General features: G+C 39.7%; 2 protein-coding genes across 2 annotated transcripts in view; both read left to right on the top strand.

The window, feature by feature from the left end:
- The first annotated feature begins 87 nt into the window (after window positions 1-87).
- clk4b (CDC-like kinase 4b) lies at window positions 88-7,167 on the top strand. Its single transcript, XM_055034061.1, has 13 exons — window positions 88-222; window positions 1,344-1,504; window positions 3,183-3,423; window positions 4,050-4,152; window positions 4,469-4,535; window positions 4,627-4,743; window positions 4,928-5,094; window positions 5,182-5,276; window positions 5,362-5,491; window positions 5,573-5,655; window positions 5,736-5,815; window positions 6,252-6,342; window positions 6,493-7,167. Exons 2-13 carry the CDS (start codon window positions 1,344-1,346, stop codon window positions 6,703-6,705), a joined length of 1,548 nt encoding a protein of 515 aa, XP_054890036.1. The 5' UTR covers window positions 88-222; the 3' UTR covers window positions 6,706-7,167.
- Window positions 7,168-7,649: 482 nt separating this feature from the next.
- Window positions 7,650-27,854, top strand: part of LOC129362524 (collagen alpha-1(XXIII) chain) — a 143,590-nt gene continuing 123,385 nt past the window's right edge. The window contains exons 1-2 of the mRNA XM_055034072.1: window positions 7,650-8,289; window positions 8,968-9,037. Of these exons, the coding sequence (XP_054890047.1) occupies window positions 7,993-8,289; window positions 8,968-9,037 (367 nt within the window). The 5' untranslated portion in view covers window positions 7,650-7,992. The remainder of the gene's footprint in view (window positions 8,290-8,967; window positions 9,038-27,854) is intronic.

Genomic DNA, 27,854 nt, shown 5'->3' with positions numbered 1-27,854 from the left:
CAACTTATTTGTTCAGAACTCTACTTCCCATCAGGCACTGCGGTGGGCGGGTGTTATGTGTGTCTTACGTCAGGATATTTGGTGAAGAAAGTTCCAGCAGCTTCTACAGAAAGTCGCCATCTTTGAGGACTGGAAGTCGCGGACGTTTTTCCAGATTCTTCGCTCGTAATCATTATCCAGCTGATATTAACTTTCATTCGAACCTCACAGCTATAAATAAAGGTAATATATTCTCTACACGTGGTGATTAGACGCGGTTTACCACACATTTAAAGTCAAATTTCGACCGTTGGGTTTTTGTGAAATTCGACGCCTCGCTAACATGGCTGATTCTCTGCGGTTACATAACGGTTCTTTGTTAAGATTTTTTAAAATGTATTTTAAAAGTAATCGTGTTAATTTGCAAAAGTATTATGCAAATTAAGGGGACTATAGTTAACACTTTGCAGGATGAATATATTATTTTCTTTGTTTTTTTGTGGTATTTTCCGTTGTACGATCCACTGACGGAAAGGTACTGCTCCGACAAAAGGCTGTAGTAGGCCGTCGTTGATTTGGTTATCTTATGAAAATCTATGTTTAATCGGGTTATTACTGAATTGCATAGTTGCTTTTGTTGAAACCTTGCAAGGAAAGATTTTTTTTAAATACAAACAAACACTTCTGGGCATTATAAATGTCATTTTGAGATCACGTCAGTTGACACCGCCTTGCAGTCGAGGCCTAAACACTTTGTTGTCGTGAACAATTGCACGGTTAAACTTTTCACTCTTTATATTAGGATACGACCATTGATGATTGTATCAGCGACGATGCTGTTTGTGAAATTGTAATGTAGGAAGTTTTTGTGTTCTTTCAGATTAGTTTTGGCTACTTCACCATTACGTCATATATATATATATATATATATATATATATATATATATATATATATATATATATATATATATATTTTTTTTCCTGCGGGTATAAACATGGTAGTTTTTGCATCCATATTAGGTTGGTGTTCAGAGTAACTCCCCCATTTTTTCAAAACTGCAAGTCCTCCCTACTGTTGAAGCCACAGTACGACTTCCTTTATGAAAATACCAAAAAGATCGAGTTGCAAGAATTTTGTCTGTTGCAATTTGCATTAATTCATTTTAATTTTGGACACCCAAGTTATGCTTGTTATTTGGTCTTTTAATAATTTGTGGGACTATTGTTTGTTTTTTTAAATTTTCTCTTGCTTTAGCTGTGAAGTTCAGCCGCCTTATATTAAATAGTGATAAAATTATAACACACAAAGAATAAATGAATTCCAGATTATCTAACTTTGTGAATTTTTTTTCCACATTCCCCAGATGCGGCACTCAAAGCGAATGCGCTCCCCAGGTGTCTGGCTAGACGAGTATGGTTGGGAAGAAAGAATGGAGTGTCGCAAACGCAGAAAACGAGATTCACCGAGCAGCGACAGAGAGAATAGATCCAGAAGATCTCCTCGTTACAACAAGACATATGATGGGTAAATATCTGATTAGAGTCATCTTAGGATCAGTTGACAGGTATAGTCTCAACAGACATCTTGAATTTAACAAAATAAAAATCCCACAAACTGGCATTGTGGTTCATTTTACTATTATGTTGCATCTCAGTATTGCAATAAACAAGCTACTGATGAAGCAATTTCAAACAAATTTGTGTTCATAAGTGCTTGTAAAATAGGCAGTAGAGCCCAAATGCATATTCACTCGTCTAACAAGCCTGAAATACTTGTTTCCTCTTCCAAGAACTGACTTTTATTTATTTGTCTGCTTTTAAAAAGTCACCTTGGCCAGAGTTGATAGTCCACATTTCAATTTACTGTCAACAGAGATGGCTAAGCAGCTGTTCTTTGTATGAACGCATGAGGGCAGTATTGGCTTTATGACACAGACCAGAAAACCTATTGAATTACTTTTTTTTTTTTAACTGGCCCAATGTTGCTGTATATTAGCAAGTCTTTCAGACTAATTCTAATTTTAAAGTAGCTGATGCACTTACTCATGTTAAAACACTGTGCCATTAAGGTGATTCAACTTCATATGGTTTGAATCATATATATGTAGACAAATACAGATTAAATATTAGTAGAATTTCAAAGTCCTGAAATTATAGCCTGCAATATTGTTGGTGGAAATCTATTATTGGGCTTAAAGTATATATTAATATTTACAGCTAATTTGTTTGAAACTATTATATTCTGCCTTTTTTTTTTAGTGTAATTAAATGTAAAAAGTTTCTCAGATGGTTCTTCCAATGGAAACACATTTCATATTGAAAATATGAGTCCATACACACTCAATACAGGTAATTTTGTGTGTGCATTTAATTCCCTGTTACTCTGCTAACAAAGTAACAGGGTAGTATCATTAAGTAAATCCTTCTGTGGTATCCGTGTGGTAATGCAGATCTTTTTGTAGACGTAGGTTCATATAGTTGCATCAGATGTTTTCTGATCCACTCTAATTTTAATTCTGTAGAGAGGCAGACTTCTTCTTGGCAGACAACTGATACCAACTGGGTGCTAAGTCACCATGACTTTCTTGGTCTTTTTAGGGTGTGAACATGGCAGGCAGGGTTGAGTTTGTGCCAAGTTTTTAGAAATGCATTTGATGTCCTAGAATAAGGTGAAGTTAAAGACCAAAGTTTTATGTAAGAAAAAAGCTAAACAGATTTAAATTTGCTGCTATGCTTGATCAACAGTTTTGTATTTGCAGATATGGGCTCACTAAAGTGTACCAGATAAAGCGCAGATTATATTACGCACCATCAACTTTCAATGCCTAACACTAAATACTTTTTGGGGAGGGCAGGCTGAGTGCGAATATTTACCTAAACGAGTGGAGTTACATATTGGCTTTAGGACCCATTGCACGACTATTTTTGCCGCGTTAATCTCTTTATAAACTGGATGTTGGAACTGAGCTACTCATTGAATTAGATTCAGGGTCGTTTGTTGCTGTAAATCAGCACGTTGCTATTAGCAAATGTTACATAAAAAGTTCAGGGATAGGGTGTCAGGCAGGAGGCTGACCATTAGCACCATCACATCCAGTCTTGATTTTAGTGCTCGATCTGTCAAGAACCTGGCCTGCACCTGACTCGACTTGCCTTTTCGAGTGTTTGTTTTGTATTGATACTAATCATTTATTTTATTTTAGGCATTACTTGGAGGCCCGCAGTCTAAACCAGAGGCTGGATTCTCAGGAGAAATATACCTGTGAACACAGTCTGGATGTGGCCTGCAACGATGACAGTTATGATGACACCTACAAGGACAGAGATCTTGACTGGCACCACTACAGCAAGTCCTCAGGGCGTAGTGGTCGCAGCAGGCGAAGCAGTCGCAGGCACAGAGACAGAAGGCACAGACGCAGCCATTCTCGGCACAGGTCCTCCTCGGTACGGGAAACTCCTTCTCCCTCCTTCTATTTCTCCAGATTGAATGGCTCATTATCATGGGTGTTTAGCCAATGCTTAAATACCCGTCTCTTTGTTTCTTTATAGTTGTCATACTCTTCACAGTTTAGTATGATTTAGATAAATGTCATGTAAAATATTTTTGGGTTCAGAAAGTAAGGGTTTTGTGAGTGTTTAGAAATAGACAAGAAAAAGTGGACCCAGTATCTTTGAGTTGATCCTAGTGGTCAATCACGGGTCATGATTGTAGACAATTTAAACTGTTTGATAGATTGCAAAAGAACTTCATGTACATTAAGTTTAATCAATCAAGTTGAAGTGTTTCTGTACTTCTGAGAAAATCTCTCATCTGAAAATCTTGTTGCCATGTTGTTTTTCTTCTGTAACACACACCATGTGGTGGCCGACGCCCATTTTCTCTGACGGGGCTGAATTTGAATTTGCTGCTCCGCCCATTCGTCTGGTGGTGTTACTGAACGGCCTGAATCTGTCCACCCCTTCACCTCCCCCTTGGCCTGGTTGAATGAATGACGATGTCGCGTTGTGGTGGCCGGGTGCTGGCTGATGGGTTATTGGTGTGATGGCGGATTGCGGCGGTTCCGGTGCAGAGGAGGAGCCATCAGCGCAGGAGCAGGAAAAGATCCAGGAGTGTTGAGGATGATGACGAGGGTCACCTCATCTATCACAATGGAGACATGCTGAAAGCGAGATGTATAGAATATACACTTTTTTTTTTCCTACTGTTGATCACACTTTGTCTCTCTCACTCTGGTTTTCTGGATATTTTCAAACATTAGTTTAGAGACAGATATTTGGCCCAGTACAGTTAAACTACATTTCTTGTCATTTTAATTTATTTAATGGTGAATTTGCCAGTTAAAATTTTAAGCAACAAGTTGTTTGCCAGATTTCAGAATCTTGTTTGTAATTGTCTAGCTAGAAAGAAATGTAATATGATGAAAGGCGGTGATTGTTTTTTCACTTTTTCAGTGCTGTTTGTCTAATTGCTCCTCTGTATTTCCCATAGATGAGATTCTGTGTACTCTAGGAGAGGGTGCCTTTGGAAAAGTTGTCGAGTGCATTGATCATGACAAGTAAGTTCTCAGCCAGCACCCGGCCACCATAATACAGTTTTAATAAAACCTTGTTTTGCTATTCTAATCTAAAAATTGTAATGAATTTCAGTCATGGGGCTCGAGTGGCTCTGAAGATCATTAAAAATATAGACCGCTACAGAGAGGCAGCTATGTCTGAAGTAGAGGTTCTTAAACACCTGAACACCCTCGATGCTGACCGAAGATAGTAAGTTCTTTCCTTATAGCAGAGGAGCACCAATGACACTTTTTGATGTTTTTGTTTTTTCTTCCTATAACATTAAATAATTAAATATTTCTATCTCAAAAGACTGTCAGCAAAATTGGTAATAAAAAAAAAACTAGTTTGCAATGCAGCTTTTCTAACTTTATTCTTGTCTTTTTCTCCCAAGTTCCTGTGTCCATATGCTGGACTGGTTTGACTACCATGGTCACGTTTGTATCTCTTTTGAGCTGCTTGGCCTCAGCACATATGATTTCTTGAAGGAGAACAACTTCCAGCCTTTTCCTGTTAAACAAATCAGGCATATGGCTTACCAGATCATTCGAGCCGTGAAATGTAAGTAGCATTCACTGTGCACACAACATGCATTTGCTGTGAAATGGTTACATTGACTATAATTTCTTCACCTTTTTTATCTTGCAGTTTTGCATAAGAACAAACTGACTCACACAGATCTGAAGCCTGAAAATATTCTACTGATCGATTCAGACTATGACATGGAATACAACCGTGAAAAGGTAAATTGATTATAGTTATGCCTGGTAATGATGTACAACTTAAATGTTGAGATAGAAATCAAGTTTGTTCAATGTCTGTTCTCAGAGACGAGATGAACGAACACTCAAGAACCCTGACGTGAAAATTGTAGACTTTGGGAATGCCACCTATGATCATGAGCACCACACCTCTGTAGTTTCAACTCGTCACTATCGTGCTCCGGAAGTTATTTTAGGTGAGTGTATTATTACTGTTGCAGCACAAAAGGTTTAGACAGATCTGTCTGGTTTCTTACTTGGTTTGTGATGTCTTTCAGACCTGGGCTGGGACCATTCCTGTGATGTCTGGAGCATTGGCTGTATTCTCATCGAATATTATCTTGGAACAACCCTCTTCCAGGTAGGTGGCGGTAGAGAGCAGAAATATACATTCTGGAATGTTACAGTACTTGATAGTGTTTGCTTTGTCTTCCCATTTAGACACATGACAGTAAAGAGCATCTTGCTATGATGGAGAGAGTCCTGGGTCCGATCCCTACAAACCTCCTGGAGAAAACTAAGTAAGCATTCATTTATAGTTCTAACAAATATTTGGGTCGTGGCATTCTAATACTTCCTGTTTCCGCAACTCATTTTACAAGAGTAATATTGCATTAACAATATTTTTTACTGCTAAGAGTGTTCAGTGTAGTACTACATAGTTATTCTGGCAAAAAGCACCTAAAATATTATTGTTAGTCAAAAAGAAAGTATAACAATTGGTTTTTATTGAGCACAAACTCTTGATCAAAGTGGCAACATTTTGCCTCATCTGTAAAACTGTTTTGGATTTTCACCATCGCTTAAAGCTTTGTTTAATTTGAGAGGATTAAGTGTACTCTTAAATTTTTATGTTCAACTTTTATTCTGTCAACTGAATTTTTCACAAGAACTCGAAGTGGCATAGATTTAAGCATGAGGTGTTTACGTTAGTCTAAACATTTGCATATTATATAGGAAACGACGATATGTTCACCGAAACAAGTTGGACTGGGACGTTCACAGCTCTGCCGGGAGATACGTCAAGAAACACTGCAAACCCCTCAAGGTACATGCTTAATTGTGGAAATAGAATTATTTAAATAAATCTTAGACAAAAGCAACTGCAGGCTTTCCTTCAAGCCGAAATTCAGTTTTGCTTCCTCATTTTGTGATTGTAGTAGAAGTAATCATTTTCAAACTCCTTCTCCTCCCACAGCATTACATCGTATCCAGAAGTGAAGACCACCGGCTGCTCTTTGACCTGATAGAGAAGATGATGGACTATGACCCTTCGAAGCGCCTCAGCCTGGAGCAGGCACTTCGACACCCCTTCTTCGACTGTTACTACAAGAGCAGCAGTAGCCGGAAGAGTGGCAGCCGAGGCAGCAGCACCAGGAGCTCCAGCAGCAGCAGTGGCGGTAGCAAATGAGGCGGAACCTCTCAATATGTAGACCTACCTGTTACCGTAACATGTATGATGGTTCAATCAGCCTCTATATCCTGACTCTCCAGGAGAGACATACTCTTGACTGCATCAGTCACACTGCCCTGCTTTGCTGTCTTGTCCATTAAACTGCTGTTTGGTCTCACTCATTAAGTTCTTATTACTTTTGCCATTTAGATGTCAATTTCAATCATTTGTTTTCTGTTTATTTAAATTGTAATGATTACACTTCTACCAGTGGAACCGCTTTAAATTATGGGATTTTTCAGTTTGTATATTTAATTGACATGGGTAATTCTTGCTTAACAGTGCTTTCTTTTGGATTGTTGATGTATAAACTACATTGCAGGGTGAAAACTTGTACATAGTCTTTGTTTCCATTTTCCATTGACTGGTTATGTATTTTTTGCATTATATGTCTTAATAAACGTGACCAGAAAGAACTAACGAATGCGTAAGCGTTTTTATTATAAGCAGTACCTTTAGTAATCCACATGATGGCGGCATGGAGCCTTTTTCTATTAAAAGACAATCACCTGAATTAAATCTCATCAGAATTCCCATCAAGGGCGAATTTTGTTTAAAAAAGAAAAAAGTATCGCGGTGGTGATAGAAGCTGCAGATTTTGGAAAATCGTCACGTTTTCTACCATTTATTTTTTTGTGGGCAGGTTGGACCTGAACTGAATATTCTAAGTTTGGCACTGACCTGCATCAACAACAGTAAATAAAAGCGTTAATTCTTCAGTTAATTGAAAGTGTTTCAATCCTTCCGTGGAGAGATTCACTAGTAAATTAGTCTCGGGAGAGTCAGCGCATAATGAGCTGCGCGTCCTAAGTGGGCTCCGTTTGTTCTGCGGGTCATTCTCACACCCAGTTGTCAATCTGCAGCCTCCCACGTGGTCAGGCAGGGCGGCGGAGCCACGCCAGTTTAACGCGCAACTTTCAGAAAGGAACGCATCTGATCCAGTCGTATCCCCGCAGAAAGCTCCGATGTGAGTCTTTTTCTGGCTGGTCTCCGCATTGCTCCCATCTCGCCGCGGTTCAGACCCTCTGCGCGCACTGCTGCTTGCCTCCGACTCCAGGACAAATTCAGGATTGCGCTTTGAAGCCTGAGCCCACTGTGCTGCTGCCTGGTGTTGTTCCTGAGCAAAGCGCGCTGCTTACTTACTTACTTCACCGAACTTTATTGCAACTTGTTGACAGGACCGCGCCAACAAACGGAAGGGATTTCGGTTTTGGTTCTGGTCACCGTTTGAGAGTTTTTCCAAGCATGGAGACGGCCAGCAGCGGCTCCAACGGGGAAAGCAAGCCGGTGTGTCAGTGTGCCACCAAGTCCGGAGACCAGCGCTGGCTGCCTGGCTTTCCCATCGCTCTCTGCCTGCTCATGTCTCTGAGCTCAGTCACCGTGTGTCTTCTGATGAGCTTCAGGACCCAGCGGCTGGAGAACCGGCTGTACATGGAGATGGACAAGGCGTCCATCCTCCAGGCTCCGCAGAGGTCTTTCAAATACGAGGATGGGACTCTCCTTGCAGAGCTCAGCGCCCCAGTGGGAAAGCTTGTGGAGGAGGTACATGATCAAAATCGATTATTTGTGATAAAGCAACATGTGGTGGTTGGGAATATCTCCTGGCGTGCGCCATTAGAGATTGAAGGAGGTCAGAGTCTACTGCAAGGCTCCCCAATAAATTATAGACAGACCAATCAATCAGCCTTATGTGGGAATATATCAGTTTAATCTTGATCGGCTCTGATGATCATCAGTACAGAAAAATTTAGTCTTTCCCCCTCTGTCTATCAAATCATCAAACATTTTTCCACCTTTTTTTTAACACAACAAACAACACGTACTATGGCATTTTTATGAGTTTAATAAAGGACATGGACACATGAGACTTTTCTGCACAGATCACTGCAATCCTGGAATTCCTTGTTTTGTGATTGATTTAAAATATTTATTTCTATCAAAACTCACATGGCACATACTTTTCCCTCTTAAAAAAACAAAACAAAATTTGAATCTTCAAGTGAAACCTCAAAGAAATTGGTGTCCACTAGGAAAAGCCTGATCAGTGTATCTGTACAACCAGTTGTAGTAGACATCAACCCATGTCTTCATTTAAGCTTGCTAAGGACTGTATGTGAGAGACGGGGAGCTTGCAACATTAAAACCCATCCTATGGCTATGCAAATAGAAGTTTCATTGTTAGAAATATTCTGTTTCTTACTCTGTTTTGCGTATTTTCAGAAAGTGGCAGCTCTGATGCCGAAGTTGCGGACCGCTAGGGATGTCGGCCAAGAGTGCTCCTGTCCTCCAGGTACCTGTATCTGTTTTTCTTTTTCTTTTTCTTTGATATCTGCCATTACCAAAACACTCAAAAACATGCTGAAAGTCAGCCTGTGCAAACAGTTGATCTGCTCCTAAACTGGAGTATTTGTGAAGTCTGAATGAGTTTTCTCAGAACATCACTTTTGGACATTTGGGACGTCCAGCCTGATCCCTCCAGGCTTGTGTCCATTGGGGGGGCTGACGTTCGCCTCAGGACAGGCTCTGCTGGACTTGTGGTGTTTATTACAGGGGTTTTGTGATAGTTCCCCCGGTGGGGCATGGCGTGTGTTCCACATCACGTTACACACACCGTTCCCTGTAATTCCTGTGGGTTTAAGAAAGATGCTATCTCTCTTATTTGGGGTTAAGTTGCTGGTTTGGTGTGATGTGCGTGCTGAGAGGTGCCCACACATACGGGTGAGGTCCGAGCTCCTGTTTGAGTGACCTGCTGACCAACTGTGTATTTGATAGTTTACATATTTTACTTGACCTATGGAAGGGGAAGCCGTACAGGCCAAAGCCTATGCCTTCTTGCAACAGGATGTGTGTTTGTGTGTGCGTGGTAGCGTGAGAGAGTAAGTGTGTGTTTTATTGAGGCTGACATTCAGACAGTCTGGCTTTTTTTTTTTTTTTTTTTAGATTTTTAAGACATTTTCTCTGCAAGTTTAGCAAACTTAGCTGGATTAATCATATTCAATTCTGCAGCAGTATTTACAGTCGAAAGTTTATTTCTAAATCGACTAAACTCTGAAAGCTGCATTTACATCTTGTCAACATTTTTAAATTTTTTTCTTTTACAAACTAATTAAAAGAAATTCATATTTAATTGTGATTTTATGTGGGGGAGCATCAAAGTGATGCATTATTATGAAAGGAAAGGAGGATAAAGGGTTTTTGGGAAATCTTTTCAAAAATCTAAATCCTTAAAAAATTTTCCAAAGCATGATTCTGCCCCTCACATGCCATAGTGTTGTGTACTGTGTCCCCCAAACAACTTCAAACAACACTTTTCATGACTTAATTTCCACAATGTTTTTTTTTTTTTTTCCGTTTTCCATAACACATCACAGGTATAAAATATCTTTAGTTGTTAAATGCATCGCTTTGTGTAGGACTGTCACATAAAATCCTAATAAAAACAATGTAAAGTTTGTGGTTGCAAGATCACAAAAAGTAAAAATGTTTACAGTGCTTTACTTTTTACTTAAATATATTCTGAGTTGTCACAGGATGTTTTTTTGATTAGGTTGACCTTATGTTTCCCCTTTAATTCAGAGCCAGTTATTACATAATATCAATTTGTTTGCTTGACTGTATTTTAATGTTTTCATGGACTGTTGATGAATAAAACAATTTGTACATTGCAATCCAATCTCCTATTTCAACTCTTCATGAGTCTATTTACAGTTCTTTCCTCTCAGTTGTTGGTCTGGCGATGTGGTTTCTTTTTGTCTTTAGTAAAACAAAGGACCGTGTTGTTTGCTTCGGCCTCGATTCGAGGGTCTGCTTGTGAACGTTTTTGTTTTTGCCTCTGCAGTCAGATTGCTCAATACATTCTTGTTACCATCTCTACACAAAAAGGATCTGTTACTAAAGAAAAAAAAAAAGTGACACGCTACACACGCGCGTGTGCGCACGATACCTCAGTTACTCAATAATATGCAGGTATTTGAATGTGCCTTGGCTTACATGTCTGCATCCCATCTGCATGCTTGTGAGAAAGTTTACAGTTCATATCACGGAGGCATGTGGGTGCCTGAGTGGCACATATCAGAGCTCTGGACCCTCGGCCTTTGAGGGGGCCGACAGAAGCCTCCCAACACGCCTCTGTAAGAAGAGACCCTCCTCTCCCTTTAGCACCAGCTACCACCGTCTGAAACTCGAGCTTTTCCACCTCCGGTATCACAGGCTGAGGTATTTCTGCCTGTCTGAGGGAGCAAGAGCCGCGCTGCCACACATCATGAGAGGCATTTCTGCCATTGGAGTAACGCCCGACACATCAGGGTGCTCAGCTTTCAACGTGCAGGAAAAGCTGTACACCAACAGGGGGCAGCATTTCTGCAGCTGATTCTGGGACGATGAGGTATTAAGCTTTTCAAGGACGACTCTGAGAAGCACTTTTGCTCTTGTTGAGAAAAATTCACTTAGAAGGTTAAACTTCATGGCTAAGAAAAATGGGGAGACGGCGTCTTTAGATCCACCACTTTCATCTGAGGAACCCTTTCACCCCTCGCGTCTTCACTTTGTGACACTTTTATGCTCTGAGATACAAGAGGGCCAGCAGCTGTTAAGTCTCAGGCAAACTGTCACTGAGAACAACCCTGCTTACAAGCTTCAGGTGTTTGCAGTTAGCACCCAGCCGGTCTCTCGACTGTCTCGCTCACACTACACACAGCTTGCCTGCCATACAAACCCTCATTACTTGCACTTGAACACCTCTCTGGTGCCTGTAGTAATTAGAGCCATGTGGAGGCTGTTTGTGTCCTGTGTAGAACAGGGTGTATTGTCATGTTTCTCCAGCTTGCATTTAGAAGCTGTTTAACAAGTCTGATACCAGACCGGGAGGAAGCTACAAAGTTAAGGATCCTCCTTTTACAGCCTCCTCGTAGTGAGGACCTTCACCTTGGTTGCCTTTTGTGTCTGTTTGGACAGTTGGTCACACAAAACAAGCAATTACATGATCTTTAGAGCCCATCTTTAAATGGTTAGGGCTGTTAAGTGTGTGCTGTGCATCAGTCCTTAGTGGTATATAGAAGGTTATGAGGTTAGGCCTGCTGTTGTGCAATCAGATCACTTTCAATTAGATACGGGGTCATTCCGACTCTGAAGGGGACATGCTTCCACTTTCAGGAGTGTAGACCAAGTGCATAATTGCAAATCAGATAGACAAAAGATGACAACTTAATTTTTTACAAGTAAAGAGATTAGAAGTGTGGCAGGTAATTGTGTTCAACTGCCTGGTAAAATATTAGTTTTGCACTTCATAATACGGCTGGAAGACTTGTTGAAAGCAAAAAAGTTGTGTGTGGTGGAAAACTAACACTGCCCATCACCCTGAACACACCATGTATGTGGAGACGTGTTTCTCTTGAAGACAGTGAAGGTAGTCAGAATTAATGTGAAGATGAACGGAGGCTAATACAGGAAAATACTTGAAGAAAACTTGCTGGAGGGTGCAAACGTTTTGAGTTTTAGGTGAAAGTGTTGAACTTGTGAATGGTGCAGGACGGAGTTCAATTAGATTCTGTTACTTGACTTCAAGTTTGATATTCACAAAAATAACATTTTGTAAGAACATTAAACAGGTTTTTAGTATCTCCATGTGCTATTCTGGTAGAGACAAAGTTCAGAAAATATAGAGGCAACCATTCTTCTACGAGCTCCTGCAATGTTTTACTGGAATTCCAGTTGTATCTAATCGGACCGAGTTTTAGAGGGTTGTCAAAGAAGAACAACGTCGGTGTCTTAATATACAAGGATTGTACATCAAAAACCTATCAGTTGTAATTGTGGTTATAAATATTTTTAAGAAAATTGGGTACAGCTGTATGCCAGTCTGTCACATAAAATCTTTGTCAAATACATTGAAATTTGCAGTTCTAATATGAGAAAATGTTGAAAGCTGTAGGAGTTTGAATACTCTTGCAAAAATCTATTTATAACAACAGAAAATATAGAAAGTACAGCTTTATTTATGTGATGTTGGTGGTGTTGACGGACCTGTCTGGAGATCCATTTTTCACCTCGGAAGCGCAGAGGGAGTCTCAAGTTCTCCGTGTCCTGCATTCCCACCTGAAAAGAAAGGAAGAAGTCTCCTCTTTGGGGGAGAGATGAAGCTGTACAATTTGACCAACATCCCCCATGGCAACATTTTGTTTTTAATGCCGTTGTAAATCAGACAGGAAGCTTGCTGCTACCTACAGGAACCTATGGCCACAGGAAGAATACACAGCACATATAAGAACCATTAATGGCCACTCTAAAACAATAACAGCAGGAAATTTGTTTCCCTAAGTGGCCTGGTTTTGGATTTGTTTCACTATGGCCCGCGGCAAGTTCAGAGCGCCAGACCAGAGCACACACCCAGTTCTGTGTGTGAGAATTTTACCTGTGCGTTTGTTTTGATGTCCGCAGGCGCATGTTTAGCAAAGGCTTCGAAACCGACCGGCTGCACATTCACGATGTATGAGGTCGGTTATGAAGAAGGTATCCTGTGGCGCAAAATCCAGGTGGCTTTATTGCTTTATGCTGCAGGGGGGATGGGGATTTCAAACTGGGTAGTTAAATATACAATCTTTAAAAGGCAAGCTGCTCTCTACCCTGCTGCTGCAAGAAGTCAAGTTTCTGTGTAGGGAAATGTATAAGCCCTGGTTTGAGAAAATGGTTCAAACATTTAGTTTCTCTTTATTTGAGAATTATTTTACCTAATGGTTTGACAGTTTGGCAGAGCCAAACTGTATTGGCTCTGCCTTGAATCTTGGCTGAGATTCACAGCTGTTTGAACCTCATTTTCTCAGGTTACACCCACCCCTCAATTTATACGACTGCACTTCTTCTTTCATTACGCGAAGAAGGGAATATAGAAGTGACTGACTCCTCATGAAATCTTCTTCTTATTGTGAGGATTGTGGAAGGCTTATGTGTGCTCAGTTCATTTGTCATAGAAAAGGTGAACACAAACTCTTGGATAGCTGGACTTTTTTGCACGAGGCCACTTTTCCGAGGTCCCAGTTTAGGCTTTTAATTTGGATTAAAGAGGAATTTCTGGTTGAATAACTGTATTCTTCTGTAGAGTTTAAGAAGTTTACTGCAAATCCATCCGTTGCTTATTCTCAGTCAAAATAATATATAATACAATGTAATGATAACAATAAACCCTCGTCATAGCATATTTATTATTCTCAACAAATTTGGACTGAATTAGGTGCCTCTACCAACGAGTTGGACCTGTTGTAAAGTACCTGCAGAAAAGCACTGAGTTTGTTGAGAATTGGTGCTAGTTAAACCACATTGTGTTCATTATGAGCTAGACATGGATACATTTAATCTGAGCAAGTGCCAAACAAACCACACTAGAAACCCCCAGACAACTCCCTATTGACATGACCACAGGAGGTAAAACGTCAATTTCACCTTGTAAGCCTCTGACGGCAACTCACCTGTCTGTGCGTTATGTTTTCAAAATGTAGCTAAGCAAAGTAATTATTAAAGTAACTAATTAAGTCATAAAAATATATATATTTAGTGAAGTAACTGGATTTGTTTCTTGAAGAAGTAAATGGTAATTAGTAGCTGATTACTATCCTCGGGTAACTTGAGCAACCACAATGACTTTAAATTTTCTAACACACACTGCTGTTGTCTGTGTTCAAATGACTCGGAAGAGAGCAGCACTCAGAAAACACAGCCTGTGTTTTATGTTGTTCTGTAATGTAAAACATGAGGTTGCTATTAAGATGTGACAACAAAGATTTTCAACGGTGGTTTGAGCACTCACTCTTCCTGAAAATCCATGAAAAGCCCTCAAAAACTCTTCAGGCTGATGAGAAGATGCACACTTTTTATATATTTGTAGGCTAATTCATTCCTCTCGGCATTGCTCTTCTGTCCACTTGACCTCAAAGCCTGTGAGACGTAAATTTCATTATCTGTGTCTGTCCACTTGGACATCTGTGTGCAGTTCAGATTTTTTTTTTTCCCATGCTGACACCGGGCACCAAAGATGAAAATAATACTCTCAGTCAAATTGTGGCATCAAACAGTTTTAAGAAATCTATTTTTACATCACAGAGACTTTGTGACATAGTGGTCAAGTATAAATCAGGTGTGGTAAAGTTCGACTGATAGGCCAGATATATCATTTCATGCATAACTGGCACAGAGGACAGCTGAAATATAATATCCTATCGAAGCATTTGTTTATGGTTGCGATATTGCCAATATTGTAAATATTGTGATGATGATTGAGATTCAATGTTGTGCAGCATTACTTGGCTGATATGAATTTCTGACACTATCATAAATCTCTTGGCGTAAAGAATGAGACTACATTTTGGAGAAATGATCAAACTTTTGCTTATTTTCTGTCAAATCAAACAGCAAATCTCTCCATAACAAAGAACAGGTTTCATGTGATGCATTGTTTCATGTTGTGCATGTTAATTTCCAAACAAAATCACATCAAAACTCAGAGGTTTTCACTCAAATACTTCAGTGGGACCTCCTTCAGGTGAGCTTATTTGCACCTTCGTGTGTCAGCCCTCTCTTGAAAACCAGTTTTATCCCAATAATGCGCATCGCCCACTTGGCCAGAAATCCCACTTAGACCCCCTCCCTCCTCTGTCTCTCATCAACGTCCTTATTAAAGTTAGCTTTGTGAAACCGCAGTGTTTAACAGCAGGGCCGACATTCTTCCTTTCGAAAAATAAACAGCTGGACACAGGCCGGCCAGTCAGCAGCCCATGGAGGCCCAGGAGGACTTCAGGAACTCTGAGATGAGAAAAAGATTGTGTGCCATGCACCAACATGCAAATGATGCGGAACTTGAAAGAACAGCAACAAGAAACAGTATGAAAAAGAAAAATCCTGCCGGAATATGTAGTTCTGACTCAAAGTAATCATTGCTGGTTACAATTATTATTTGCAAAACATCATACAAGCTGTCAGAATGAATTCAAGTCATAATAAGATGGATGATATGTTGAGTTGGTAAAAGCACATATTGTGGTGCTTTTTTTTTTTTATTTTTATTTTTTTTTTTTATGATTTTGTATCCGTATGTTTATATTTAAAAATCAAACTGCTGGCAGCCTTGTTTTGGCTGTAAGTGTAAATAGTCTCTTCAAATAGAGCCAGGTATTGAGCAACAGCTATTCGAGGGACATGTTTATGTTTATGTCATTGTCTTTCCCAGGAAAGTCAGAGATCTCAGGAAGTAGCAAGGAATTAGTTTTTCCAACTCCTTATTGTGATGCCAGGACATGGAAACCAGAATTGTTTTTATGCACAATGCCAACATAAATACGGAAAGATGAATGTTGCCTCATCCACAAGAGTTAGAAAGTTCACATGTATTATGTATACATTCACCTCCTCTAATATTTGGTTATATTTTTCCTGTTGAACTAAATTGTGGAATTTGGAAGCTATTGGTAAGATTTTAGTCATTCTAGCTGCATATTTAACTATTTGTCTTGGTAGAAAGCGCTTTTAAATTCTCCGGTTATCTAACAGAGCCAATTAGAATACTTTACCAACTATCAAGCATGGGGTGGTAGAATCATGCTGTGGGGACTTTTTTCAGACAGTTGGATTTGTATGTTGCTTATGGTTGGATAAAATAATGAAGGAAGTCTACCAGAACTTCAACTTACTGTATATATCACACCTAAAGACATTTCTTAAGGATGCAAAATATTAAGACCTGGATACGGGAGCAAGATAATCTATCTTGGAATCTATGGAAATTCAATCATAAGAAGTTACATTGACAGATTCATTGAAAAAGAGCATATTGTATAAAATAATGCAAACAAACTGTTACAGCCAAACGATTCTGAAAGAAAAACTGATCATAATTTGATGGTGAAACAAATACAGCTTTAACATGTGCAATGTAAGTAAAGAGTTAATTTAATCAGTGCCATGAGATTTAATTTAATGAACTGCAGCTAAACAAATGTTTACACTCACTATCCAAAATGAGGCACCAGTCACTGTATATACTCTTTGCATCAAAGTAAAAATGTGATTTATGCAAACATCTGATCTGCTGCCTTTCAAACAACGATTTGTCTGACGCTCTTAATTTTCCAAGCACCGATTGTTTCCAATTGACCAGAGGGAGCATCAAAAGCGTCACATGGTGCGTGAAAACCACAGGGTTATAACTCAACATCTCAGCCTTGGACTGATTTAAGAGAACTGCCGCAAAATTATTCCTGCTGTTTCTGGAGCTTTTAACTTGGCAAAGACCCTTTGAAACATTCAAACGGCCATTTTTCTATTCTTGTTTCTCTTGTCTTAGACTTATAATACATATTTGTATTGATTTCTTTTGTCCTTAATTTGTTTCTCAGCACAATGTACTTTAGATCTTTAATTATTAATAGGCGCCTCAAATCATTTGAGGGTTGACATATTTTCTGGGTGAGGCGGAGTGGCGTTGCATGCAAGAGGTACAGGGGCTTATATGGTAGAGCTGAGCGGATGCAGACCTAAATGTGGAAACTATTATGATGTTTTCTTTAATTAGCCTAAGTGGCAGGTGACAAGGTGAACAGCTTTTTAATAAAGGAGCAGACAAACTGTTTAACACCAGCAGGTGGCTGACAGCGCGCTGAGGTCAAACTGGTCCTCTCCTGTCTGCATTCAGTCTGAAATTTACAAAGTCTTATGAGCTTCTGTTTTAAAAAGGAAAAATAATCTTGTTCCATGAATCTATGCAACATATGAAGTTATGGGTGTGGATCATCAGAAATAAATTCCCAGGATATTCTTTGACCTCCAAAACGTCGTTATTTGATCAGGAATGTTAAAACCAGCTGCAGAATGGGACTTTTGTGAGCACCCCTGTTAATATTTGGGCAGATAGCATCTTTCAATATAAACTCAAGAGGTAGCAAGCAGGTAACATTAGGTCAAAGGTCATTTATCTTATATCTTTTGCAGGAAGGAATTAACGAAGCAGACTTATCTCTCTGTTTCATAGAGAGGGAATATTGTTGGAGGTGTAGGCAATCCAGATGGTCTCATCGTGCAGATTGGGTTTCTGTGTGGGGTAAAAACTCCTGGATGGACTCATCACTCCTGCAGCACCATTTTAATGAGAACTGGGATCATAAAACTGGGCCTGAGACCTTTGAACATGCCTGCAGCAACAATGGTGCCTTTTACTCTATGTATGTTTTAGGGCAGTTCAGCAAGGCCATGACAGAGGCAGTACTAGACAGTTTTCAACAACTTAACACCTGGGGCTAGTTAATTTGTCACATAACAGACATGATCCTCATTCCAGATATTCATTATTTTATTCCTCTAAGACTGATTTCTAAATTGTAGCTCGTTGCATCAGCTATAAAACCGGTAAATGCAGATGGCAGCATCTCTCTCATTTCTTCTTGAGTTATCCACACACACATGCTTGGACATCATGAGAACATCATAAATATAATTTATACAAGAAGAAAACTTAAAAGAAAACAAAGTTACGTTTGTTATTATTAATATATGATATTCACATTACAGCTCTAAATAAAAACCTAAGACATTGGTAATAAAAATAACTAAAATCACCTATTTAATTTCCATGAGTATTCTAGGTATCACAAATTGACTCTGCTTTCTCTTTACTTTCTACCGTAGCTCATATATTTCCATCTGTCCTTAATTTTCTTTCCCCCCCTGAGTCTTAATTCTGCTTCTTGCTTTTTCAGCTCACGATTTCTCATCATAACTGACATATTTATGATTTCAGAAGTGTGTATATTTTGCACAGGATCTGGAATCTGGGTTTCCTTGTGGCTGCTGTTTCCAGAGAGGCTCAGTTTGTTCCCAGGTTGTATACATTAACCCAGAGTTCAGCTGGGAATGAGGTTGGAGGAGGGTGAAGATGATTATTTCTCACACGCGTACTGTAAACGGAGAATGAAAGGTTGACACACAATGAGGGGGAAAGTTGAACCTAAAATAGTACATCTCTGATTCACCTTGGAAAGTGCGAATATTTTGCGATTGATATACAACAGATTTGCTTGTATTTGAAGCACCGGCTGTATTTCTACACAGAGCTCAGCCAAATATTATTGGCTAGGTGTAAAATGCACATGTCACATTTTGTAAATAGACTGAAGGTATCTAGTCATACTGACCACTCAGAATGGTTTACACCACAAACCCACACACATTTATACACAGATTGTTAGGCTTTTAAATGTTACTGAGTAGTAAAATTAAGTGTTTGCTGTGAATTCAAGTGTGGGAGGAAAGACCGGAGTTTTGAGGTTCAGATTTTGCCAAGCGGGAAGATCAGCTCGTAATTGTCACCCACTGAGCAATTAAAAGTTTGGGAAGTAGTAAAAAACGTAATAGAATAACCAAATTTCAAATGGCTGCTTTTCCAGTCGAAAGGAAATGCACAAGTCTGTACAAGAAGGAAACCTCAAATAGGACAGCTTAACCGAGACATGCAGCTGTACGGCTCGCATGTCTCCGACCATATGCAACACATCTTTGGCTCAACATCGAACCACAGTAGCTGCAGTTAAACTATCAACATCAGCGTGTGTGAGACAACATCTCTGAAGTTTCTCTCCAGTGATTAGAAGAGAGCCATTTACCAGCAATTTGACTGGCTAATAACTCCTAATAATGTGGCACCAGAATTACTGTCGCATTGCATTTGCTGTAGTTTGGTTGGAGTGTCTGTCAGTCTTGAGCTAAATGGCTCGTATTATTAACCAACATGTTTGCAGCACTCTGATGCGTTTCCTCTGTGATCATTTCAGCTGCATTAGTACTAACGACTGCACTCTGTTAGATGCATGCTCCTTTCTTGCCACCATTAAAGTGAAGCACTTGTGAAAGTGCTGCCGCTGTCGCCCGCTGCTGCTCGTTGTGTAACAGGCCAGATGGAGGCACAGATGGGGGCAGCAGCTTCTACTGATACACAGAACAATGCACATGTTGGAAACTTTTTTTTTTTTCTTGATCGGCGTCCCATCTGTTTTGTACATTCTCGGCAAACATTTGTGTGCGTCTGCGTTTTTGTGGCTCGCGTGTTGACTCACCTTGCACATGTGCCATGGCTTTCATGTGCGAGAGCGAGATTGAGTGTGTTTCTGTGTGTTCTTCCATCTGTGCGGACCGTTTGAGAGCCCTGCGTCCTCTTCAGGGCTTTTCTTATCTGCATGTTCGGCGTTTCACTCAGGGATCATAATAAAATGAGTCCTGAGTGCATCTTGAGAGCCAGGAGAGTATACCACAGATGTCCTGTCAGCTCGGGTTTCACGTGAAATATCTTTCCTGAACATGTGGACAACCTATCAAGTCCACCATCCCCTACCTCTCATTCATTCTCTTGCTTGCATCCAAATTTTGTTCCCCTTCTTTGCTTTCCCTATCTTTTGTGCACATCTGGTCTTTTGGACAGTCAACAATACAATGCACGTTTGATAGCTGCAGCTTGAATGAAATCAGAACATGTTGGAGCATTAGTCATTTAATGGTTAGGCATGTTTTTTCAGGGTCCAGTTTGCATATTTCTGATCCAAAAGACTGTCAACTGTATCACTGTGTATTGACATACATCAGTCAGCTGACATGTGGAAGTGATTCAAGCAGGCAGCCAGAGGCATGCACACATTTTAATTACGCTGTCACTCTTCGTCCTTGCCGTTAATGCTCCTTAATACACCCTTGGAACAAAGCTCGGCTCTTTTCTTGCTTTGTTTATTTACTCGGATTGTTGTCTCACTTCCATGTGGTTCTGATTGTGTGATTTGGAACAAAGACAAAGACACGGATGAGTTGAGAGAGTTGAGAGCGGCGGGAGGGGAGCGTCGAGGAGGCTAATGCGTGCAACACAATTCCAGTGAATGAAATTGGAGATAAATGTGAGATATACAGCTGGAATCAAATTTTTTTTCCTCATTCACTTTTTTGTCTGTCTTTCACATCTTGCAACAATAAGCAAATATGGTTTTCCTGCAAACTTATTTCAGCCACAAGCCCCATATGATTCCTTTTACATTCTAAATAAAAGCTGATTACACCACAGAAATATGTACACACAGTTATAAGTAACTGAAGTGCACCTAAAACACACATCTGCTAATCATGGACAGTTTGAGAGTGACCATTTTAATACAGCTAAATCCTTCCTAGAGTAACCCCCACCTGCTACAACTGCTGGTCAGCTGCCTGAAAAAAAGTCTATACTGTTTTTTTCCTCGTTACAAGAATGAGTCATTTGTTTGGAAATGTTTTAAAGCAAAAGAAGTTGTTGAAAAACCCCTCAGTAATTTTGATTTATAAATTTGTTGAATGTTTGATTTTATCATATGTCATGGTAGTGAAAGTTGTCACTGACTAGAGAAGCCTGCATCTAATCAAATTTGAAAGTATGACTGAAATAAGGTCGTCAATCAGGTCAGAGGTGGAAATTCTGGCATGTGGTTGCATTTTAAAATTTGTTCTGTGTGTGATTTGGAGAAGAGGCTGACTCCCTCTGGGATCAACACCAGGCTTCACAAAGCAAATGGATTAACTGCAGCACTTACTCAATACTTACAAAGAACACATCCTGCATGTTTTTAATCTATAAATCCTGTCCAAGTGTTACTTATTGATCTTTCACTCCTTCCGTTGCTTTGTCAAGATGTATTTCATAGCAGTATTATTCATCTGTGGCCCTCTTTTTCTTTGCTAGTCAAATCAGGAAAATTTAGGATTATTTTTCCTGGAAAATTTTTGCAGAAATTGTGATATTTCTTTGTTATTCTATAAATCTCTTTAACTCAACTTCCCAATGCGATACCTACTCATCTCCGTTTCCTCCTGAATCCCAGAGACAGACAATAGGAAATGAAACACAAGAGTCTGGATACTTATCTTTCCTGTCTAGGAATTTATTGTGTGCGCATCTGAGTGTCTGGGTTTGTTTTACATTTATGTATTTTGCATTGCACCCAACACAAAATCCCCATGTCAGCTGTGGCTACAATGCAGTAGTTGGCACTATTATTGTGCGAATGTGTGCGTGAATGACTGGATCAAGCGTGAAGCGCTTTGGAGTCTTCTGGACTTGATAAAGCGGCAAACAAATACAGGCCATTTACCAACAAATGCTGTACAGCAGTTTCCAGTCACTTCAAGTTTCTTTTTATTTTGCTTCTAAGCAGCCAGTCTTTCTTTGTTCTTTGCCACTAGTCACAAAGATGCACTTTTTATGTTTTTCAGATGAAATGATCAAATAGTGATTTTAACACAATCTGACAGTCATCAAAAATAATCTGGAAACGGCATGTTTGTTACCAATATGATTTTATTCAGGGTTTTGCAGTCACAAATAAGATAAATACTGCTTATTTTTATGGGGAAAGCTTGCAAAACTCTAACATAAATGAACTAATTTGGATTTTCTCTAATAATTACAGTTCTTTAATTATTAGATTAAAAAACTTTTGTACAATGATGAGCACAATGATGTACAATGATGAGCACAAAGTATGTCTGTATCGGGGCATTTGGCTCCTTGTTTCTCTCTGCACTCAATTTAAAGATTCTTCCGTGCGACAGAGAAAAGATCAAACACTGGTTATTGAAAAATTAGGATGTTCAAAGCAAAAGGCTGTTTATAAGGTATGAAAATATTTTTTTTTCTGTACATTTTATCTTTGCATGACTTTCAAGAATGCAGTGAAATGTTTCAAACCAGATTCTTGGTGATGTTTGCCTACTATTTAAACTAACTCTTGCACATCATTGCAGTACTTATATACAAGACTTAAGTCTATTTAAGTGTTGCTATAAAGAAGATCAAAATATCTAGTATCTAGTGGCTAGAAACCTACTGGAGTTTAACTCAATAAAATAGTTATTGTATTTGAAGTGCAACATTATATACGTTATGTGTCTGATTTAATGCTACTTATGTAAAAACGTTTGACTTTGCAAAACATAAAATTCATCATTAAGCATCACAGAAACACAGACTTTATTGGATTTTCTTTCTTAAATCAGATGGTCCTGCTTGTCCCTCCCTGAACCTTATTAAAGTCCCTAAACAATTTTGTTGGAGTAATTTGCTCCAACAAAGAAATGTAGTTTCCGTGTCTAAATAGTTTGCTACTAAAGGAGCTTTGCATATAAAACAGGCCTCACAATTGAACTGCAACTTTTTCAAAGATTTTTCAGAAGGGCTTTCATTTGTTGCCAAAAGCTAATTTGGGGGTTGAGGGGGTGATTACTTTTGGCAACAACAACAAAAAAAAGACTTAGGCCGTTGTTTCAGAAAGGGGATGATATAATACAGTGATTCCCAAAGATCTATTATCTGAAATCTTGACATGCAGCCCATGGAAAATTGGGAATTATATTTTTGCTGGATTTAATGTTATGTAACTTTAAATGGATATGGGTATGGAGGTTATTGATGGGGACCACAAGCATATTCAAGAAAGTGTGGCTGTTCTGAGGCAATAACTAATGAATTTGAGTTGATTTTAAACATTTGCACATTACTGTACTTGTATATTTTTGGGCATTTGTTTGCGGGAGCAGAGGGGGGCCTACAGGAGGTCAATGGGTGAGGAGGGTGTGGAAGTCCTGTGTGTACCTCAAGCAAACAAGCCAGATAAGATGTGATCTCAGGGAGCGCAGCTGGAAGCCTTCCTGTTGTGACCCCTTCTTCTCCCTCTCTGACATTCCTTCAGACTTCATTCTCCCCTCTGTGTCCCAGGTCTCATCTTGTGCCCTTGTCCCAGCTGCCAGCATCTCTTCCCTGCGTAGTGTCAATCCCCAGCTCCCTCCCAGTGTCTCAACCTCTCACTCCATCCATTATCCCTATTTTCTAAACATCATCCATATGTTTGGAGCTTCCTCAGATAGGTTTCTCCCCCCTCTGTGTGGCCTTTCTCCCCTCCCATACCTCACTTTGCTGCCTCTTCTCCATCTTCCCTGTCCTTCTTGTTCCCCTCTCAGCAGGACTTCATTAAAGTGGGGTCAGCATTCAGCTTGTAACGCTACATCTTTCCTTTGTCTCTCCGCTGCTCTTTGACTCCGTTTATTAATACAGGCCTCCATAAACTGACCGATCACCTTTCATGTTTTCCCCCAGGTCGTGTCCTAGACGGGACATTTCAAAGGAGGAGCTCTCCTCTGGGACATGTAGGATTTTTCATTGGATTTACATGTGTGTGTCTGGGTGTTTAATGAGATTATGGCAAAGGAAAAACAGTGCAGAGCAGCTGTGTTTATTATTCTTTTTGACATAATTTAAAACCACGGAGGGAAGCCGTAAGGAGTTTGGTTGTGCATGAATCGCTGTTTCTGTTGGATGACAACATTATTTCCACATCTTGATCAAAATATGAAGGAAAGATGAGGGAAAATGGGCGACATTTTCCCCCTTGCTGTAATTGTTGCATAAATTTAGCAGCGTTTTGGTGGATGACACAAAGACAGCTGTTGTTGCCAGCACACTTCTATTTCAGACCCATAACCAGACCCATTCCTGTAAATAGTCTGTGCTGCTGACAGGCTGTGAGGCAGATCACACGCTGCACATCTGAGATCTTATCTTCTGTTAATAATACTAGCCAGACTTCAGGGATCTAATAACCCAAATTAACTGAACCCACCCTCGCGTTCAGTTGGAGATGTTTGCTGTCGGCCCCCCCGTAGCAGCGGCGTCCAGTTATCATATAAGTTCACAACCTTCTGACCTTTTAGAAACACCGGAGCCCCCTAATCTCTCCTTCTGTAAGCTGTAAGCTCTAAAACAATTTTTTTTTTTTTTTTTTGCGTTCAGCAGTGTGTGTAACGCCCCATCTTTCCCAGCCTAACCAGCCGTCTGTCCGCCCATCCGCTCACACTTATCCAGTCCCTCAGGTATCAAAAGGTCATTAGCAGCAGCACGCAACAAGAGATGAGAAAAGGAGAGGTCAGGCAAGCAGGAGCCAAAAATATGTGACATGGCTTTAAATATTTAAACGTTCTGACAAATAAATGTGTGACAAATGCTGAAATAAATCTTTCTCTGTGGAATCTCTCATGCCACAAATTGTTTCTCAACAGCACTGTGCACAAGCCTGGAAAGCTATAGCATAGCTGAAGCACTCCTGGATTGACAACATTTTTCAAATTCTGTCAATTTACAGCTAAAACCTTCTGTCATCTTTCTGTGGGGTTGACCAACACAGCAAGGTAGTGCATGATTGTAATTCAGAAGGAAAATTTTCTAGATGGTTTTAACATGATTTACAACTGAAAATCTTCCCCAAGACGTTAGACCGGGCTGGAGGTTCAGCTGCCAACATGCAGCCACGGCTACAATGGTTTAGATCAATTCATACTCGTGTGTTAGAATGGTGTAGTGAAAATCCAGACCCAAATCCAAGTGAAAAGTCTTGAAAATTCAATTTCAGATGCTCTTGTTCCAGTTTGACTTAGTTTCAAGTATTTGGCATGAAAATGGCCAAAAGTTTCTACATTTATTCTTACATGTGAACGACACTGCAGTATTTTACCAATTATTGAGATAGGAGCCAGTTTTTAGACATACTTTTCTTGAGCTACTAGTCACTTATTATTCCACTTTAAATAGAAAAGGAGAATATAGGTTCGTCTTACGTAGCCATAATTCACACAGGTACTGCAATATTGCTTAGTAACAATTATAAGAGTGCAAGCTGAGTGATTAAAATATTCTCAAATGAAGGTGAATTAATCTTATCAGAGAGCTCATGCTAAGCACCCATTTGCTGTGATAACATTTACCTGATTGTGATGTGATTTACTGCCTCTGTGAAAAACGTGTCCCTCTGGACAAACATGCTGAAAGAATAACTACGTAACTGTGACACACACATTTGTCAACAGGCACATCTGGATTTGACTAAAATGTGCCATTTGCTTCCCAAACTTTTTTGGTTGGTCCATAAAATGTTAGTAGGCTGATTTCTTTTGCTGACATTTGGTTGATTGCTTGTGTTTAATACCTTGTTTTTCAAGTTGTTGCTGTTATTTTTGACCACCTAATAGAAAATGTTTCTCTTGTAAAACCAAATTATTCAGTCTAAAAATAATCCAAATAGTCTGTTGGGTGTTGCAAACCTCTTAATGAACACCCATGTTAAAAAGAGCAACACTTTTACTCAAGTCACAAATGATTTCATTGAAAACCCCTTGCAGAGATAACAAGCTGACTTTGGTATGGAGGTTATTGTTGGTTTGGTAGTATGTGCATTCATGATTGTTCGACCTGTTTGTCTCTGTGTTGCCCTATGATGGACTGTCCATTGTGTACTTCCCCACTAACCGCTGGAGACAGGCACCAGCTCCCTGCAAAGAGAAACAGGTATAAACAAAGGATGGATGGGTACACAAATGGCAAACAGCAGAGATGAGTAATCTTCACCCAGGAAAAATTTGAAACCGATTATGTGCTTTTCCGTGGGTCAAATTCACCAACTTTGCTACGATTTGCTCATATGTTAGAAGATAAATTAGATCTTTATGTGCTGGATCTGGCGGCAATTATGTGAAGCTGATTCCAATTACCGGCTGAGCAACGAGGATTATCAGGTATACAAGCTTCAGGAACAGAGGAGAAAAGACATTAAGAACCAGGGGAGGTGCTCAGGGGCTGATAGTCAGTGTTATGGGTTCTCAGCGGCTCACCTGGCCCTTTTCACAAAAAACAGATCAGATGACATGGCTGTAATGCATCTGGCATTGTCCGTATGTCTACCTGTCAGTCTTTCAGTATGTTGGACCGTTTAAGGGTCTGCCAACTGTCAGTTATCATTCCTTTGTATCCCACATGTGAGAACAAACACACACACGTATGCCTACTAAAACAGCTTGAAGCACAGATGCTGATGTCCTCTGACACTGATAGTAAAGAGTCTGTCTTACTCCCATGGTAAAAAAACAAATCTAACCTATTTATCGAGGAAGAAACATGTTTTAAAAATGGGTGGGTCTAAAGTGCCGTGAAACATAATCTTCTCCCATTCATATATTTTCTGTGTTAATTTTTTATGACACTTAAATGTCACTAAAAAAACTAAAAATATGTAGCCTGGGACAAAAATAACCACAGCAAATAAAAAGTAATGTTTAAATAATGATTTTGTCTGTTAAGGAAAACGGCAAACTAAACCAACCTGATCATTTGCAAAAAAAAAAAAAAAAAGTAAATGATGGCACAGAGTTTTTTCTTCACTTTGGTGCAGCTGCATAAGTGACAGCAAGGCCAGAATTAAACAGGACCTGCCTGCAAAATATTTAAGCAGAAGAAGAAGAAAATAAATACTGCCAATTATTTGGTGGACCTTTGTAAATTTACTGAATGGGTATAAAATGACAACAAAAGCATCTCAGACTCATAGAAGCAACAACAATCTGAATGTAGATGAGTTGAAAAGTAAATGGATGAAACCTGTGAACATTTTATCGCAGCATTATAGGCAAACAATATGTGCACAAAAGAATATGTAAATGATATTGTAGTCATGTGGTGAAATCTGCAGTCCAATCTACAACCCCCTGAGGATGATCTTTGGGTTTAAGCATGTGCAGTGAACACCAACGTCCACAGAATGCAACTATTGTCTGTCTTCTCCTCCTCATCTATTTGTCTTGTTTTTCATCCCTCAGCTCTTCACATGGTTGAGCCATCATACATGATTGATGTGTGGATAAAACAATCCGGCCTCATACATTGGAGAGCTTCACCAGCCCCTCTCTCCTGCTGTTTGTTATTGTCTGTGGTATTTGGCTCTTTTGTCTTGTATACCGTTCTGTCACATTTGTTCGATGTGGTATGGAGTTTGTGGTCAACCTTTAGGAGCGTATGACTGACAGGCTAAACAACGCTCTTCTTCAAAGTGACAAAAAGATTTCAGTGTGAATAAAATCTTGCTTTGCATTCACACGTACACAGACAGATCTATGGGAGCAAAGTTAAGGTACTCTGGGACGCCGCTGTCTCCAATTAGATGCATTCTGCACATGCAGCCCATGTGTGCATGGTATGACGCTACCTTTGCCGTCGGTGGTGTGCTGCTCACGCGCTGCACAGC

This window comes from Poeciliopsis prolifica, unplaced genomic scaffold, assembly GCF_027474105.1.
Source record: "Poeciliopsis prolifica strain line A6 unplaced genomic scaffold, Auburn_PproV2 SCAFFOLD009, whole genome shotgun sequence".
In the NCBI taxonomy this organism is placed as follows: Eukaryota; Metazoa; Chordata; class Actinopteri; order Cyprinodontiformes; family Poeciliidae; genus Poeciliopsis; species Poeciliopsis prolifica.
The sequence above is the reverse complement of the archived record's forward strand: the minus strand, read 5'-3'. Positions and strand labels throughout refer to the sequence as shown.

Excerpts from the sequence above, each read along its gene's own strand:
- clk4b (XM_055034061.1), top strand. The coding sequence starts at position 1,344 with ATGCGGCACTCAAAGCGAATGCGCTCCCCAGGTGTCTGGCTAGACGAG. Across the intron at positions 4,153-4,468 it reads AGACATGCTGAAAGCGAGAT|ATGAGATTCTGTGTACTCTA; the intron begins GTATAGAATATA and ends TATTTCCCATAG. Across the intron at positions 4,536-4,626 it reads GAGTGCATTGATCATGACAA|TCATGGGGCTCGAGTGGCTC; the intron begins GTAAGTTCTCAG and ends AATGAATTTCAG.